The 19,891-nt window shown below is 28.7% G+C and overlaps 1 protein-coding gene across 7 annotated transcripts in view; it reads right to left on the reverse strand.

The window, feature by feature from the left end:
* LOC107073010 (uncharacterized) overlaps positions 1 to 19,891 on the reverse strand; it is a 62,964-nt gene that overhangs the window by 4,241 nt on the left and 38,832 nt on the right. For 3 of the 7 annotated variants that reach the window (XM_015333386.2, XM_089171738.1, XM_015333388.2), the window contains 7 exons: positions 9,922 to 10,039; positions 9,103 to 9,234; positions 8,881 to 8,904; positions 8,413 to 8,448; positions 4,977 to 5,141; positions 4,772 to 4,891; positions 4,630 to 4,703 (listed from right to left, as the gene is read on the reverse strand). In XM_015333386.2, the coding sequence (XP_015188872.1) occupies positions 4,630 to 4,703; positions 4,772 to 4,891; positions 4,977 to 5,141; positions 8,413 to 8,448; positions 8,881 to 8,904; positions 9,103 to 9,234; positions 9,922 to 10,039 (669 nt within the window). Of the gene's footprint in view, positions 1 to 2,723; positions 3,176 to 4,629; positions 4,727 to 4,771; positions 4,892 to 4,976; positions 5,142 to 8,412; positions 8,449 to 8,880; positions 8,905 to 9,102; positions 9,235 to 9,921; positions 10,040 to 19,891 lie in introns of those variants that run through there. The other 4 variants (XM_015333391.2, XM_089171739.1, XR_016176331.1 and 1 more) reach the window with 4 other exon arrangements.

The following is a 19,891-nucleotide window of genomic DNA, read 5'->3' on the forward strand; positions in this document are numbered from 1 at the left end:
AATCTTTATAGAAGACCGCAAAGGTTAATAATTTTATATTCTTACGTATTTTAAGTAGTATTAAATAGAACAAATCTGTTTCAACAAATTGTGTGTGTGTTTTAATATTCATATATCAATTTTAAATCTTGTATGGAAAAGTAATTGCGAAACGATAGATTTGCTCCGACCTGCTGGTACTCCCAAAAGCGAAATTTGCTGATCGCAAAGGGTTAAAACTTTTTGTTTATTTTTATAGTTTTTTTAAAAATATGTTATGATTTCTTCTTGTGCTAAAATAAACATGTTTAAAGATAAAAAACTAAACTAAAACGTCAGCGTAAGTAGTAGTTTTCTTACTTCTTACACCCGATGATTAGTGTTCGATTCTTTGAGGTTGATGTTTTTTTTATAAGATTTTCTATTCATAAGTTTTACACGTTTTTTTTCATATTTCTAATTTTTAATTATATACAAAAAAGAGAATTAAAATTACCAAAACAAGATTAAAAACAATAAATTTCTTGACATCTTGCGCAAATAATAAAGGAAGATTAATTACTTAAATTACAGTTAACGTTTTATTTTTTAACAAGTTTTAAAGAATAGATAAAATTTCAATGTTCCTAATAACTCATGACCTTCACTTTTTTTTCAATATATTATAATATTGTGATGTAGCTATAATAAAGTTCTTACTATCTAAGAAAGCAAATTTGATTTGCTAGAAAGCATGATATTAATATTATATATATAAGGGCAATTAATCTCTATGGATAAATCAAATGTGCTGCTATAATAAAAAGAAAAGACAATTTAGGTCTATTCCTTATCTGTCTATTTGTTATATCAAATATCACAAACTATTAAATCTTCGGTTGTCTTTCTAGTTTTTTGTTCTCATGTGTTCATAAATTTATTAACTCGACAATTAAACTAAAAGGCGCGCTGCGCTGGTAAAGTGCAGCCGATTCGAATTAAAGAAAGTACACTTTCTTTACATGTATACATAAAATTATTAATGATTAGAGTACATATATTTATATATATAATTGTTTTTTGTTAGTGTTAAAATTTATAAGATGAATAATAAAATTTGTAAAGTGGGTAAAAAAACTTATAAAAAAAAAATTCCCTCACAAGGAATCGAACACTAGTTACCCGTTGCAAGAAGTACGGACGCTGCTACTTACGATAACACGTCACTTGATAAAAACATTTAAATTTTAAAGAATATAAGATAAATATCTACAGACAAAATCTTTACTATTCGGCAGATTTTAGAGAAAAAATGGGAATTTAATCAACCGTTACACCAACTTTATGTAGATTTCCAAAAAGCATACAACTCAGTAAAACGAGAAAACATGCTCGAAATCCTAATATGACAGGGGATCGCAAGAAAATTGGTCAACCTGGTTCAACTTTGTTTAAAGGAAACTAGGGGTAAAGTGAGAATAGTTAATCAAATGTCAGAAGCTTTTAGTATTCATAGCGGGTCAAAACAAGGAGGACGCATTGTTACCTCTTTTGTTCAATTGAGTACTGGAAATCGCTGTCAAAGAACTGCAGAAAAGTAAAGATGGTCTACAGTTGAATGGGACAACACAATTGTTGACATACGCGGACGATACTGCTTTGTTAGAGGACAATAAAGAGTCATCAATTATTAATGCGAAAATACTAATAGATAACACGAAAAATCTGGAGCTACAAATAAGCGCCGAAAAAAACAAATATATAGTAACCGATAGAGTTCAGAATAGGTTTAGTACTGGAACTTTGGTCTTCCGGGATAAAATTTTTAAATGGGTCAGCAACTTTAGGTATTTAGGATCGATTGTAAACCAGACGAACGAAATTAACGAAGAACTTAAGAAAAGAATCAATCGAGGCAATTCATGTTTTTATTTGGTTAACAAATTACTCAGCTTGCGGTTGCTGTCTAGGCGATTAAAAATCAGGATATTCAGGAAAATCATCCTGCCGGTAGTCCTTTATAGTAGCGAATCGTGGTCGCTTACATTACGAAACGAAAAGAAATTTAGGGTTTTCGAAAACAAAGTTCTTCGTAAAATCTTCGATGCAAAACGCGATGAGAAAACGGGCGAATGGAGAAATCTTCATAACGTTAAAGTACATCGATTGTACAACAAACCGGACATTATTAACGTTGTAAAATTACGCCGATTAAGATGGTCACGTGACGCGCATGGGGGAGGATCGAACGGTGCACAAAATATTGGTCGGTATACCAAACGGGAAAAGACCACTAGGTAGACCGAGACGTGGATTGGAGGATAATATTAGAAGAGACCTGAAAGAAATAGGATATGAAGACCGCGAATGTGGAAGAATCGCGCTCAGGGACGGGAACAATGGCGAGATTTGGTATTTGCGGCAATGAACTTTCGAGTTCCTGATGCCAATTAATAATACTAATAAAAAGAATAAGATGGATATCAAAAAATGCAAAACTTTAGAAGCTTTTTTCTCAAAATTAGTTGCTGGGCATTTGATAGAAATACTTTACCATGACAATACCTTAAAGGTATACTACTAATATACCAAAGTTCGTTTAAATCCTTTTGACCACATCCGTAATGTTTCCTTGTAACAATAAAAGATATGCGAGATTAAGAAAAAGAATAATATCCTTTGCACTTACCGTGCAAGGCTATTCGTTGCAGCATGAAAGATCATTAATTGTAAATCCATTACAATCGAAATAAATAAGAAAAACAATTATCTAATACATATATTTAATGTATGCGTGTCATTTATAATACACATGCTGTAGTTATATCATACCATTAAATTTAGTAATTAAGAGAGTTGCACTTCATTATTTTCATCAAATGAAATTTTATTTATATAAAAATAAGAATTTTTGTATCTATCAATTTCTTAGCATCCATAAGGAACAAAATTAGACCCCCTGTATTATTGATTTAAAAAAATATTAAGAAATAATCGAGTGCGCGTCAACAAATATATATAGATATATGTATATATAGATCACAAGTAAGATTGGATCTTCATGCAGCATGAATTGTAATATCATTGCTATGTGATCAAATAAATATATTTTCGATAGAAAAGATGGACAAATATAAAGGCATTAAGTGCAGAAAGAAGTAAATATCCCAAAAATAAATCACATAGACTGGTGCACTCTACCTTCCCAATCCTGAAGCTGTTCGTATGAAATCATCCGCATGAAGTGGTGTGACCAGAGCAGCAATAATAACATGTTATTTATGATGCATTTAATGTAGGAACATATATGAAAAGTATGCGTTACTTTGAACCAAATTCAAAGTATATTCATCCATTTTATTGTTGCCATTATTGTATATATGTTCTTAATATTATATTTCTATCAATATATTGTCAATCTATCTAACATTGTCTCTAATACCCAAAGCTTTTATTAATCTGTGGTCTAATCGATTTTTATAATGTTAGACAAGAATAACCTAATAAGTTTAATCTCTCCTATAATTTACTTTTGTAAAATTTATAAGAAATTGCTGTTTCATTATTGTTGATTGTTAGTTACAATAGTTTCTTAAAATACATTTAATTCTACAGAGCGTAATTAAACTTGATTTCTTTTTTTAATCAACATATATCTAGTAAAAGAGATACAATATAATACATGAGAATACTTTTATGTTTTTGTGCATCGAACCGAAGATAAGTAAAGGTTTCCAATTACGAAAATAGATACATATTTGGCGAATGTTTGGATCTTATTTAGAATACTTTAAATTTTACGCAAATAATATTTTGTCTAATGTGAACGGTAAATATATTGAAGTTATTAATCGATATAGAAATATATTCAATATTATTTTGATCTCTTTTACAATATATCGAAGTTAAGGGGCACCACTAGTGTGAAATTTTGAAAAAAATCGAAGGTTTTTAGCATATTTCGATAGTCTAAAATTTTAAGTATATTTTTCAAATAATTTTTGAGTTACAGCCTTCTTTATTTATAACGATCAAATCAGTAACTTAAACTTTAAACGCTTTTTTTTTAGAAACTACATTTTCCAAATTTGCCGCAGTTATAACTTAAAAACAAATTATCTGATCGATTTGATTCTTGCTGCAGCTTCTTTTATATATTTCTGCATACCATGAACCTCTAGTTTTTCGATCGAATAAAAAAATCATCAAATTTTCGCGAGAAATTTGAAACATTTTTTTTTAAACTCCACCATATTGTTAAATTTCAATTTTTCATTTCGACCGAGGTTTATGGTATGGGAAATTCTTTCAAGTTTAATAAACTTTTTTTTTTATTTCATGCACTGTGAAAGTCGTTATAACTGCAGCAGTGGGAGGACTTTATTTGGGCCTTGGGAGATTACGAATAACTCGCTTAATTTTCAATTTTTTGGTCGAAAAATTTTGTCATATATTCATAATATATCCACGCGAATATTTCCTTCAAATTTAAAACATTCCATTGAGCAGTTTTCTTTGAAAAAAATTCCTAAAAATCACGTTTTTTTCAAGCGGTCACACTAGTGGTGCCCCTTAAGAAAAAAAATCTTGTTAGTCGCCATAAATACACATATATTGGTAATATATAAATATTAAATTACGCACAGCAATAAAATAAAAATACCATCTTACCTGACGAAAGGCCCTATTGTGCTATCTTGGGGAAGTGATTGCAGAAGCGAAGGTCCTGCTGACACTGGTCGTATCTATGTCAAAAGGAACGAATTATCTGATATTTTTTTATTTGTAATAGGTAAGTAAAAATAAATAATACCTTTTCGGTTTGCGTGGCAGCATTGCACATGTCCACTAGCAAAGTTTTACTACAATTCGCCGACGACGTATTATTTTCGACGTCTGTGCCATTCGAAGCTTTTAGTTTTGCCATTTGAAACTGAAACGTTTATCATAATTGTATATACAATTGATACAATTTTGGATTATATCGATTAAGTTGATCAAACAATATTTAAATATACCTGAAGTATTTGTATAGTTCGATCTTTATCTTCTACTTGTCCTTGTAAAAAGACCACTTGTCTACGTAAATCCGTCAACTCGTCGGCGATACTACTTCCTCCGCTTCCTGGTGACGTGCTGACATCCGCTGTACCACCTTCGCTCAGGGTGTAGAAGAGACCATTCTAAGTAATATAATGAGATTAGAATCACTTATCAATAGTGCATGTTCGTTTCCAATAATTATTATATTAAACAATTAACAATATCAACGATATTAACATATGGACCGTTTATTTTGAAAGTTGTGTAAATCCAGTCTTTTTTTTAAATAAGATATGTTATTTATATTAAATTTAGTATAATAGTACTATAATACTATTATACTAAGTATAATATATATTATACTATATCTCGTACTATATTATAATATTACTATATAGTACTATTATAATATATATATATATATTATATATAGTATATATTATACTACATAATACTATAATAATAGTATTATAATAGTACATACTATACAGTACTATTAATACTATTATAGTACTATTAATGTTGTAATAATAGTATTATAATAGTATCATATAGTAGTATAATAGTAATAATATAATAACTAGTTACTATTCAATTTCTTAACCTTTTGCACTTTGTTGGCGCCGCTATTGCGTCATTTGTTTTCAGTGCAGTTATAAAAACAATTACAAAGTGTAGTTTGCGTTCAATGACTAACAGATTCTGTGTTCAAAGTATCTGTATATATAATTATTATTTATATTTATAATACTGTTAATAATATATTGTATAACATATAAAATACGTAATACAAAATACATAATTATAATTGTAAAATTATATTAATACAAAATATAAATATTATATTCCATTTTTTTATCACAAACTACATTAATTAAATAAATAACTTAATAATAACATTAAAATCTTTATTTTTAGTAAAACAGAAGTTCATTTTTCAGATGTTCTAACAAAAATGTCACGGGATGGCTGTACTCATGACTAAAAAAACACTCGGAGTGCAAAGGTTAAAAAATGTCCATGCATTGACCAATTTCAAATTGGCTGTTAAAACAAATTGCCTGACCATTGATTATGAAAGTGGTGTAAGCCTAATTTCCATAGAAAAATAAAATGAAAAAAGAATTTCCCGTATACAACACATAAGTATTATGATATAAAACAATGTAAAAAAATAACACAATAAATTCAATTTACATGAAATGAAACGAAAGGATTTTTTTTTCGACAAAAAATCTACAAAATGCAATTTAAAAATAGAAACAAACACTAAAACAGAAAAAGTAAACTGGTTGGAAATACGTTGGATGAGATTTCTTAAAAATGCATTTCGATGAATTTTCGATGAACAAGAAAGAATTGAAGATTTTAAATTTATTACCTGCGCGTCCGAGAAGAATAAAGGATTAGGATATGGAGCATTTGTTACCCTATATACTTCCTGTATATCACGAATATTTTAAAATACTGCCACAAGAAAATCATACGTAAACACTACCAATGTTTTATGTTAATTTTGCCAATATAATTAAAATTTAAAATTAAAAATACTTCTATTAATTCTATATCTTGTTACAATTTGTAAATAAAATTGGATTAATATAAGATAATATATTTTAAGTGATATTTGATTTTTTATAAATGAAATTATATGAGATTTTTATAATTGACTAATTTTGAAACTTTAGTTCCATTATAAAAATACCAAAACACCTAAATTACAGAATTTACGATTGCAGTTTGCAATCACCCTTTTACACCCCCTACTCCCATATATGCAAAATAATTATTATTTTAAAAATAATTTTGAACAAAATCTTTATCCTAAATTAAAGTAAATATACATTATTTTAGTTAAATTCACCTAAAACCAATTCATATGATCAAATTACATATTGATAAATTAATAGGCACATTGCCATGCTTAATATAATTATTTTATATTTTTGTATCGACAGATATAACTTTAATTTTTTCGCAATAAGAGAAAATGAACTTACACACCATTTTCAAAATAAACGGTCCACATTTTAATATGCATAGAACCCTGAATCATATGGAGACAGATTTTTCTTATGCAACGTATTTACTTTAAATTGGAATAATATAAAATATTATTTGTGTGTGTTTGAAGTGACATTTGATTTTTCAAAAATGAAATTAAACGAGATTTTTACAAACTAATTAATTTTGAAAATGGTGTAGGTCCATTTGTAGCCAGTAAATATATATTATTTTAATTAAATTCGCCTAAAACCAATTTATATAATCAAATTACATATTGATAAATCAATACATTGCCATGCTTAATATACAGTAGATTTAGAAAGTATTCGTACATCTAACAATTTGAAATAAAATGTTGTGAAATTGTAGTTTTTATAAACGATGAATTTATACATATTCTTGAAAGTCTCTACAATAGATGTAATGAAACAAAAACTTATTTTTTTGAATAAATTATAAAATTGACAAGGAAAACGAAAAAATCTGCAGAAACAAACGAGCAATTCGTATTTAAACTATTTACAAGAGAATTTGTATATAAATCATAATGTAAAAACATCACATGATTGCTTTCCAGTTATAATTGACCTCGTCAGTATGTTTGTAAGCATTATTGGCATCAGTTGAAATCAACATTTTTTAAGATCGAAAATTATTGTTGGAAAATGGAACGAAAACGTGTGGAAACAACGATAGAAGAAAGAAAAATGATTATTAATTTACATAATCAATGTAAAAGTTTATTAGAAATATCGCGAATTATAAACAGACCTCGATCTACTATACTAAGTATCATTGATAGGTATGAATTAAGAAGAAAGAAACTGCAAAATAATTCAAGAAATAGACGTCCACGGAAAATGAATCAGTACACTGGACGAGTAATCACAAGAATGATAAGACAGAATCCAATGATAAGTGCTATAAAAATAGTTGAACATCTTAAAAATAATTGAAATATTGATATATCTGCCAGTATTGTATGTAGTTTTTTGTGAAATGATTGGTATCATGGTCAAGTCAACACCAACTGCATTCATGCAGCCCTAAACAAGTTCAGAATCTCCACCATGTTTCACTGTAAGTCGCAAGTTTTCTGGTTTTAGCTCTTTATTTTTTGTTCCTCCATATAATGAAATCATTGATTCCTCCATAATAATTTTTTGTTTCATTAAATCTATTGTAGAGACTTTCAAGAATATGTATAAATTCATCGTTTATAAAAACTACAATTTCACAACATTTTATTTCAAATTGATAGGTGTACGAATACTTTCTACATCTACTGTAATTATCCTATATTTTTGTATTGATAGATATACCTTGTATTTTCTCGAAACAAGAGAAAATAGACTTACACACCACTTTCAAAATAAACGGTCCATATATGTACATTTTACCGACCTTCACAGTATTATCGAATGGGTTGAGAGCTTCTGGCTGAAAAATAAATTTCACGATGTTAAATATTACTCAATGCCAACTGCAATATTTAGCATATAATAATCGCATAAAATATATTGAGTTGTCCGAAAAGTTTGTACTGATTTTTGTTAGATGACATAAAGTTCTTTTGCTAATAAAACCTGAGAAATTCTGGAAGGAGAAAATTTTGAAGTTTACCTTGAAGATTGAGAAAAAGATTGTAGAACCACTTATAGAACCACAGAGAATGCCACTTATTTATATAATTTAATAAATATATAAAAAAAAAACTTAAATGCGGTTCATTTCAATCTTCCGTCAAAATTTACACGAACTTTCCGGACAAACCAATATAAATAAAAATACGTGATAAAGAAATAGTAAATTATAACGAAATTGATTTAAATAATGGAAAAAAAAAGAACAAAAACAATGAATGTAACGTACCCTCGTCAAACTGTTCTCTCCTGACTTGAAACGTAAAATGAAGGATGACCGTACAAGAAATGAAAAATAAAAAAGGAATGTTAATCAAAAATGAAAACAAACAAAACAAAATAAAAATATAACGTTGAAAAATACAAAGAAATACAAAATCATGCAAAATCTTACATAGTATGTATATCCTAGAAAAAAAAGTAGAAACAAAAGCAATATTAATCGGCGTACCTCCTGAAGTACTCGTTTTAGTTTTAAGAGCATAGTCTTAAGAGAGACAATGTCTTGAAACATATACTGGAAGGTTGCACGATCAATTCTGATGGTTGTGTCGTCGCTCGAATCAAAACTGGGAGATGGAATCTACAAAAGAAAATCATATGTAAATAAATGTATGCAAATAACATGTATGTAACTTTTTATTTGAACCCTTTGGCTACATTTGATTTATCATTACGTCATGCATTTGTTTGGGCAAAGATTTACATGATATTCTCATACGTCATTGAAATTGAGACGAGATTTTACTATAGTTCATTCTGGTTTATTTCGAAGAAACACAAGTAATTTTTATATTATTATAATTAATTATAATAATATTTAATATTATATTTATTTATATAATAAATATAATATTAATTATATAAAAATATTAATATTTAAATTATTATAATATTCCAAATCTGATACATCATTGAAATTGAAACGAGATTTAACTATAGTTCATTCTCGTTTATTTCAAAGTAATGCCTAATTTTTATATTATTATAATTAATTATGTAATATTTAATATTATATTTAATATTAATTTAAATTATTATAATATTTTAAATCTGATACATTATGAAACTGAGACGAGATTTAACTATAGTTCATTCTGGTTTCAGTTTTAATGACGTACCAGATTTGAAATATTATAATAATTTAAATTAATATTTAATAATAATAATAGTAATTTTCAAATAAGTGTAATTTTCAATAAGTTCCCAAAGGGTTAATATAATCTAAATTTTTATTTATTATTTCCTTTCTACCACAAACAACACTCACACTTCTCGGTGTTCTTAGAGGACTTGGTATTTGACGACTACGAACGCTGTCCAACGAACGCGGTGATTCTGCACCAGACCTGTTTCGCAATAATCTCGAATTTCTGCCATTTATGATTCTGAAATCAATGATAAGAGTAAACGATCATTTTATATAATACTTCTTCGGAAACATATTTTTTACGTTGCATTATTTAACGTTGAGATATGAAATTAATTACATTTTTTATAAAATTCAAAATAGGAGTTCATTTGATAAGATAAGCTTAGGAAGAACCAAGAGAGATCTTAAGAGAGTTCTCGGAAAGTTCATTTTTCTGACCAACTTATAAATTATATTTCATATTAATATCCGTGCAATTATGCCCTTTGCAACATGCAGACGATGGATTAAGGGGCACCACTAGTGTGAATTTTGAAAAAATCGAATTTCTTTTTTTTGCATACTTCGATAGTTTATATCTTTAAAAATAACATACTAAAATTTCAAGTGCATATCTCAAATAGTTTTTAAGTTACACGCACATCCATCTAATATTTCTTGATTTATAACGATCAAATCAAGTAACATAACCTATAAACGCATTTTTTTCGAAACTACATTTTTCAAAATTTGCGGCAGTTGTAACTCAAAGACAGACAATTCATTCGATCGATTTGATGCTTGTTGTAGTTTCTTTTATATATATTTCTGCATACCATGAACCTTTTCCAATCGAATAAAAAATTTCATTTTTGCAGGCAAAAAATCATCAAATTTTCGCACGAAATTTGAATCTTTTTTTTAAAACTCCGTCATTTTGTTAAATTTTAATTTTTGTTTCGATCGAGGTTCATGGTACGGGAAATTCCTTCAAGTTTAATAAACTTTTTGGTTTTTTTGATTTCATGCACTGTGAAGGTCACTATAACTTTAGCAGTGGGAGGACGTTATTTGGGCTTTGGAAGATTGCGAATAACTCGCTTAATTGAACAATTTTGTCATATATTCATTACATATCCACGAATATCTCCTTAAAAAATTGAAACATTCCATGCAGCAGTTTTCTTTAACACGTTGAGCGCCACGTCAGTCATCGGTGGCTGACACTAGACTTTCTGTTTAGGCCGCGTCCGTCACAAGTGACTGACACGTCCAACTATTTTTTCAATATAAAGTAACACCTATGGCCTGACGGGAATTTCCCTAAGAATTCACGTGGCGCTCAACATGTTAAAAAAAATTCCCAAAATCACCTTTTTTTCAAACAGTCGTACTAGTGGTGTCTCTTAAAATACGTAGGAATGATCTTTTTATCAGCCTTCCACTACATATTTTTAGTAATTGGCAAAAAAAAAAAACCAGAAAGAAACAAGAAAGAAAATATAATACGTTTAAAACAAAATAGGAATTAATCGGAAAAAAAATAAAAGTGCTTAAAAATATGCAAAGAAAGCAGCCCTCTATAATACTAATGATAATTAGATCCACGTGGGGAAACGTGTTTATTACACATGCTATTACATGCTAAAAGAAAAGTCGGTCAGAGAAAAGCTACCTGCTGTACTCTGACTTAGCACGTGATACCGAGGCAAGTACGGAAGGGGTAGTTGTGGTGGTGGTGGTAGTAGTAATGTTGATAACGTTATCACTCGATTTTGGTTGCCTAGGAGGCGGAGAACCACCCGTCGGTGTCGAACACTCCGAAGACAAACCGGAATCACGACCATCCTCGTGATTATTTCCATTGGGGATTCCCCCAGCACCAATATTGTTATCGCGTATTCTCGTAGTCGGCGGTACTGTTCGTTTTTTAGCACCTGACGAGACACCACGAGAAGAGGCCATATCTCTCTCTTCGTGTTCAAACTTTATAATAAATTTATTTTATCCGATTCAATCTCTCTCGACACTCGATTCTTACTTTTAAATTGTCTCTTGCCAGCGTGAGAAAATACGCGTAAAACAAGATATCCTCATCGTTTTTTGTTATTGTTGTTGTTGCGGTTTACGTATGCGGCATAGGGTATCAGTTTGCTTCAGTTTCTATCAAACGATCTACAAAAACTGGTTAGATCACCCAAGTGTGATTTTTCAATTAAAACATTACCGTTAACTCTTTGGATATTAATTTGAAAACATTAGGAGAATTTGTTTGTTTTTTTTTTTTATAAAAATAAAAGCAATCATTTAGAAAAGATTTGTTTATTTTTTTATCTATTAACATTGAAATTCACATGTCATTGAATGTCATTGAAAATTGACATGTCACATTTATATGAAATAAAATAGATGCGAGAAATTTCGTTAAATTATTTTACTAAACCCCTTGGCAAGTTATTTTCAGAATAAGAGTATGTCAGAGAAAGAGAGGGAGAAAAAATTACATCGAACGTCTAACAAATCGATATTATACATTTAGAAATATTGTTCTCGTTGTAGACATTACATAGCAACGAACAACGATGATGCATAACTCCGTAACGATCTTCCGATGACGAAACGTATTTGTTCATGATTATATTTTTCTTTTGTTATTCAACTTTTTCTAAGAGAAGAATGAATCACAATAAAAATCTTTAACGCGTTCGTATTCGTAAGATTTTTCTTTTTTTTTTGTAAATTTGCGAGATGAGGGGCACGTGTTGTACGGTGAAAAAATTACGGGACACATGCACGTAAGACGCGCGCGCGCGTGAAAACACATATATTGTAATGTGAAAAGACAGAAAAAAAATAAGCAAACGCGATGAAAAACACGTTCGAGAAAGAAGAAGACACTCTCTGATAGAACGAACGAACGAACGAACGAACGAACGAACGAAGGACCCTCGATGTGTTAGCTCGTCTTAACGACAACACCAGGATGAATAAGACCGAGAGGATGATTGCGCGTCGTAAAATGGCGCATGCGTCTGCGAAAATACACCGTTTCGCTCGATATCCAGGGAGTTTGTGTGGGGACATAGTCAACGGGAGAAAGGGAATCCCCCACCTCTCTTTTTTCATTCAGGAGAGAGGGTAAACCGAAGGGCAAGCTAAAGTTGCATGCAAAGGGTTAACCAAGCTAGGAAGCTAGACCGAGAACTATCGATTATACTTTTTTTTTCATTTCCTTTTTCTATATTCTATTATTTCTACTTATAAGAAAGCGTGTCACTCAAAACTTTAGTAAGTTTTAACACATTGCGTACAACGGTCACGAGATATCTCGTTTTCATGTTTTTTAGATTTATTCAATGATTTAAGGAATCAAAATTTGATTTTCTTATTACGTTACCAGATTAACGGAGTTTCGTGTATTCTCCTAACCTCTAATTAACGAAAAAAGTTAATCCTAACATTAATCAGTGGGCCATTTCATCAGCTATTGCAACAGTAACTCTGTATCCTACCTTATAAAATTTTTTATTATTATACATCATTTTGTTATCTCAAAAATCGCGTTTTATTTTGTAAGGAAAAGCTTTTTTAAAATCATTTATATTTGTAGTCTTTTAAATGATAATAAAAAATTAGAATTATTTGATGAAATAGGCTTTAATTCTAAAATAGTAGCAAAATGACGAATAGAAGTAAAGAAAATAAAAATCAATGTGAATTGTTGTTTGATGATTTATCAGATGAATTGAATAATACTGCAGATGAAAATGAATTCAGTGATAATAGCGAAATTCTTGAATTTAGTAATGTTATTAGTCATAGAAATACACCCAAAAATGTGTGGTTCTTGGAAGCGTGTTGCGTGAACAGTGTGCCTTACGCAATGTGTTAACTTTCAAAAGTTACCTTCACATTCACACTAGTAGTACTTATTGTATAAATATTTTAGAAAACTGCGACCACTTGTTTATTTTTGTCATTCTTATTCGTTTCAGTTAGTTCGAACTTTCAAATTAACCTATTCGAGTCCACTTTGCATACCTTGTGTGTAAAAACTTTCTTTTTTCAAAAAAATCCAGTAAGCACACAGTGTGTGCAATTATAATAATAAGCTATTATCAGTTATTTTGAGTAAAGTATTAATTGAGATTTTTTTTTGTATGAATATTATCTTTAAAGTATAGAAATACAAAATGAGGCATTGATTTTCATGCATATCAAAAAAAAAAAAAAAAGCAACGAAAAATTTTGCTTGGATTATCAAAATCTACATTTTTACAAAATATCAATGTTATTCTACTTTAAAATCAGTGTACTATTTTCTAAAAATCTATTTATAAATTATATTTTCTTTTTTATTAATGAGTTGCATTATTTTATTAACTTTGGACATTTTTTTTTTAATTTTATTTTTCATTTATATTATTATCAACTTAGTTTTGTTGACTATTTATTATTTTTTAAAAATTTTACTTTTTATTATATTCTATTTTTTAATATTGAAAGCAAAATAACAATTTTATATTATCTAACTATTTTTAAAATAAATATTTATAAATTTTAAGTTTATATATTTATTTTACTTCACATTGCACACATGGTGTGCAATCAACTTATTTATGCACTTACGAATTGGATAATTTTCATAATAGACAAGTTTTTTTTTATTACAAATGAACAATATAATGAAAAAAAATGGCTTCTGAGAACCGTGTTTGAAAAATTACTTCACATTGCATACACGGTGTTCAATCCACTTCTCACAAATAAAAATTTGCTGAGGAGAACAACACGGTGTGCAATCAACTTATTTATGGGAATTTACTTACGAATCGGATAATTTTCATAATAGACAAATTTTTTTTTATTAAAAATAAACAACATAATGAAAAAAAATGGCTTCTGTCAACCATGTATGTTCGAACAAAGTCATGGTGCCTCGAATAGGTTAAATGAATCATTGATTGAGAAAACTTTGATTTCAATGATATCTTTGAAAACAGGTCAATTGTTTTAATCAGTTAACTGTGACACTCCATTTTGAAAGTGCACACTGCTGTGTGTCCTACAAATTAACTGATGACGAGTATAGTCGTCAAATGAATCATTGATTCAGAAAACATTGAGAAAAATTTGATTTCGATGATATCTTTGGAGACAGGTCAATTGTTTTAATCAGTTAACTATGGCACTCCGTTTTGAAAGTGCGCACCGCTGTACGTCCTACAAATTGACTGATGACGAATATAATTGTCAAACATAGAGTACGATTATTCAAGTATTTGCGATAACCTGACGAAAAAATACTTCAAACAAAAGTTAATCTGATTTTGATTGACTATATATTGCAATAAAAAAAAGTTTAAAAAATCTGTTTTTTAATGTTTTTTAAGGCTTCCTTTATTTTTTTAAATGACACCCTATATTTTTGACCTTAAAGTATTATAATCCATATTAATACGAATTTCAACAAACTAGTACTACTTCAAAACAGGAATTTCAATTTTTTACTTAAATGTATTATTTTTGCGTTTTTTGTTTATTTTGTAATATATATTACATAAATAAATAATTATTAGTAATAAAATTGGCAATTTTATAAAATTAAACTATCTTTTTGATGCATTACTTTTTCATGTCTTTTGACGAACTTAATAAATTTATCTATTTCCAAATATAACGGCTTATTAAAGGTTCTACCATCTGATACCTACACTAATGTTTATTGATATCTATGAATTTTAGTGAGATCGTCAAAATTCCCGGATTGAGAAATTTAAATTCGTTATGCGAACTAATACGCTGTTTCAGTCGGTACATGCGAGGACGCATGAGTTCATCTCAAATTTTTCATATTTTTTAGTTGTTTGTTTTATTTCAGCCTGGCCTCAGAATATTCTAAACATTTTGAAATTTAAGAATATGTTTCGTTTTTTTTCACAAAAACTACAATTTAAATAGCCAATGGTCACTACTTTATACGCATGACAAATGTATTCGTTATGACACAAAATCTTGCCACTTCTTTATGACGATTACGCTCGTCAAACACAGTTAACTGGTTAAAGAAGATCAAGAATGAAAATAACAAACCGTAGAAAGAGATCGGAGTTCGCTAACTGGTAACGCTCTGATTGGTAATAGAAGAACTAGATAGGAGGTAAGGCGCAACTGTACTTGCTTTTTTACAATGCTTATACCCATTTAAGTAACTTCCGTTATTTCGATTTTCCTTACCGATATAGAATTTCGTAAATTGAAAGAAAGAACAAGCACGAATCTCTTTCAAAATAGAAACGACTAAACGAAACGAAACGTAACGAAACGAATCGGAGAAAGTTTCATTTATCTTATCCTTTCACAGCAAACAAAGTCAATTAAACGAACATCATACTTTTGAACAATACGAGTTATGACTCAATCATTTTAAAAAATGTATGTGTGTGTATGTGTGTATTATTTTTATCAGATATGAGAAACACACACTCATGTATGGTGTAATACACTTATTGCAGGGTAACCAATAGCAATATATTATTATAATAAATTCTTTATAAAATGAAAGTGCAGCATTTTTTAGAATAACAAATAACTTTTCAAACGTAGAAGAAACTAGGAAGAAAAAAATGATAAAATTCGTTGAACGAATACTTTTTCAAATTAATTTAATTATATTTCATTAAAGTTATATTATTCGCTATAGTTATCAGTTTAATTAACCCATTACACGCCAATAACCTTTTTAGGGACGCATTTTCAAATTTTTTTTTTTTTAATAACTGCAACTTCAAAATGAAATATATTCGTCAAAATTATGAGATCGTATCTCGTGCTTCATGAAAATATTACAAATTCTCACTATTTTATTTTAAATCAATAATTAATGATAAAAAATAATTTTTATATTTTAAATAAAAAAAGAAAACAATTATTGCAAAAATAGTTCTATTTGGTTAGTATAAATATCGTTATACAATTAATTTAACTTGTTTTGTTTGTATTTTTATATTGTGGCGGGTAATGGGTTAATAATAGATCAGTAGGTATAAATTGACAAGAAAAATCGACAGTATAAAAGTGATATTGTAAACTAAATACTCGTGAAGTATTATAATCATACATGTACTTAATTTTTGTCTTCATAGTAGATTACTGTACACTTGAGAAAGAAGAATAAAAATAACAAGTCCATGAAACATAAGAAGAAACCTGTTCTTAACGAATGTTTTTACTTCCTTAGTGAGAATATTATATTTGTCCGAATAACAAATATAATTATAGAAAACACTGACGAGAAAATTGACATGATATGATTTATTTTTTTAAGGGTCACCACTAGTGTAAAATTTTGGAAAGATGGATTTTTTTTTTGCATATTTCGATAGTCTATACCAGTAATTCCCAAAATTTCTTGTCCTACCGCTCTCTTTCCAGTAAAAATATTACTTAGTGCCAATGGAAATTAATTTTTTTAATCTTTAATAGCTATTAATAGGAAATATATGAGCCATTTATTTTGAAAGTGGCCTAACTCTATTTATGTTCGAATCGAGATAATGAAGAGTTTGCATTTCAATGCGATTAAAAATATACGTACAAGATACTAATCAGCCATATTGCTTGAGTGTATCTAAATGAGTTCAATTTATAATTTCTGTTAAAATAATGGCAATTATTAAGTGGATAATATGCGTTTTCTAACCACGAATGGAGTTAGGCCACACTGTCAAAATCAACAATTTGATTTGTTCAAAAATTTCGAAGGGACCCAACTCCATTCAACATAATTTAAGATACTTCAAATTGAAAAAAACAATACTGAATTTATTTTACATATCTTTAAAACACTTCAGAAACATAATTTATGCGACTCAAAACATTTTTTAACTACATAACGTACAAAATTGCAAGCATAACCTACAAAACAATTTACTACTCATCTATATTTTGTGTGTGAAAGGGATTTGAAGAAATCATGATGTTCCGGTGGTATATATGGTAATAGGTCAATTATGTCCTTGAATTTTACTGTTCTAATTGTCTGATATTTTATATAGTGGTGTCAATACAATACTTTCGAACTTTTTTGGTCTATCTCAACGCGGTAATAAATTCAGGATTTTCAAATTTTCATTCTCATTCATTGATGTCTTATAGAAAATTTTATATGGTTCATTTCTGACAAAACGCATCCAACATATTTTTAATCAGTTTATTGATTCTTCATCAGAATTCTTTACCCTTTTAAAAATTGCGTCTTCTAATAATTTTGTTCATACAAAATCTTTTTGTCTCATTTTATTTACAATAAAGAATTATCATATTTACTTGGAATATAAGCAACCTCAAATGCTTTATTGATATATAACATGAAGTTGTACAATAACCACGTGTAATCGGAAAATAATAAATGACGAATGGAGTTAGGCCATTTTCTAAATAAACTTTTCATCATTCCGTTGATCGGCAAATTTTCTTGTTACAAAATCTTCATAATTTTAATTATATTTGTTACAAATTGCTTCAGAATGAAAAAATCATGTAAAAATGTAACTATTACGGTAACTAACTCGATTTTTTTGGAAAATGGAGTTAGGCCACTTTCAAAATAAACGGCTCATATATGTATTAATGTTTCCACTGCCCCACCCCCCTGAATCGCTGTAGCACCCACCAGGGGCAGTGGAGCCTACTTTGGGAATCACTAGTCTATACCTTTAAAAATAATATACTAAAATTTCAAGGGCATATCTCAAATAGTTTTTGAGTTATAGCCATCTAATATTTTTTTATTTATAATGATCAAATCAACAACTTAATCTTCAAACGCATTTTTTTCGAAAACTACATTTTTCAAATTTGCTGCAGATATAACTCGTAGACAAATCATTCGATCGATTTAATTCTTGTTGTAATTTCTTTGATATTATATTTCTGCGTACCATGAACCTCCAGTTTTTCGATTGAATAAAAAATCATCAAATTTTCGCGAAAAATTTGAAACGTTTCTTTTAAAACTCCGCCATTTTGTTAAATTTCAATTTTTTTTTCCGACCGAGGTTCATGATGCAGGAAATTCCTTCAAGTTTATTAAACTTTGTGGTATTTTTTTTATTTAATGCACTATGAAGGTCGCTATATAACTACAGCCGTGTGGGGACTTTTTTTGGGCCTTGGGAGATTGCGAATAACTCGCTTAATTTTCAATTTTTTGGTCGAAAAATTTGGTCATACATTCATTACATATCAACGAATATCTCCTTAAATATTTGAAACATACCATGCAGTAGTTGTCTTTACAAAAAATTCAGAAAATTCTCTTTTTTTTTCAAGAGGTTACACTAGTGGTGCCCCTTAAATCATTGCAGTTGCAGGTGAGTATACGTAATACTAGCATTCTGGTTGCATAAAAAATAGAATTAGAAAAATCAAAAATTGTAACTCATGTAAATGGGATCAATAAATGCAATATATATTGTATATATATATATATATATTTAGGGCAACATTCAAGGAAAAAGAATAATTATTGGAAGATCTCATGCTATTACATTATCATTAACGTTAAAAAAAAAAAAAAAAAAAAAAGAAAATTACCAAGGGATCTAATTAACTTTACTTCTACTTTTTTTAAATAAATTCGACGTTTTACTTTACAGGATATACAAATATGAGCACACCCAAACTTAACTATAGGAAGCAAGTTACTGCAACAATGTTCTTTTTTTTTTACGATAATAAAGTAAATTCGAACTAAATTATATTACTACATGCTATAATATAAGCGTCGTGTCAAAAAATCCAGATAAAAGCGGAGAGAAAAAGGAAGTTCCGTGCTCGATAAAAGGAAGAATCGCAGAGCAATGCAGACTTTGATCATTTTTTTTTCTCGTATTTCTCAATGAAATAATCTTAACCTAACTTTTCAGAGTATTCTGTTTTTATTATATTAAACTTCGTTTAACGACGAACAAAAAGAATAAATTTTTGCATCAAAACAATACGTATTGTGTGCGTGTACATATTATTACTCGTTAATAAAATGTTTAATTGTAATTAACTAACAATTAAGACAACGGTTAATTAATTATTGGCATCATCGTAGACG

The sequence above is a fragment of the Polistes dominula genome, unplaced genomic scaffold (assembly GCF_049000335.1).
Source record: "Polistes dominula isolate Pdom_NZ unplaced genomic scaffold, Pdom_raw_medaka contig_84, whole genome shotgun sequence".
Classification (NCBI taxonomy): Eukaryota; Metazoa; Arthropoda; class Insecta; order Hymenoptera; family Vespidae; genus Polistes; species Polistes dominula.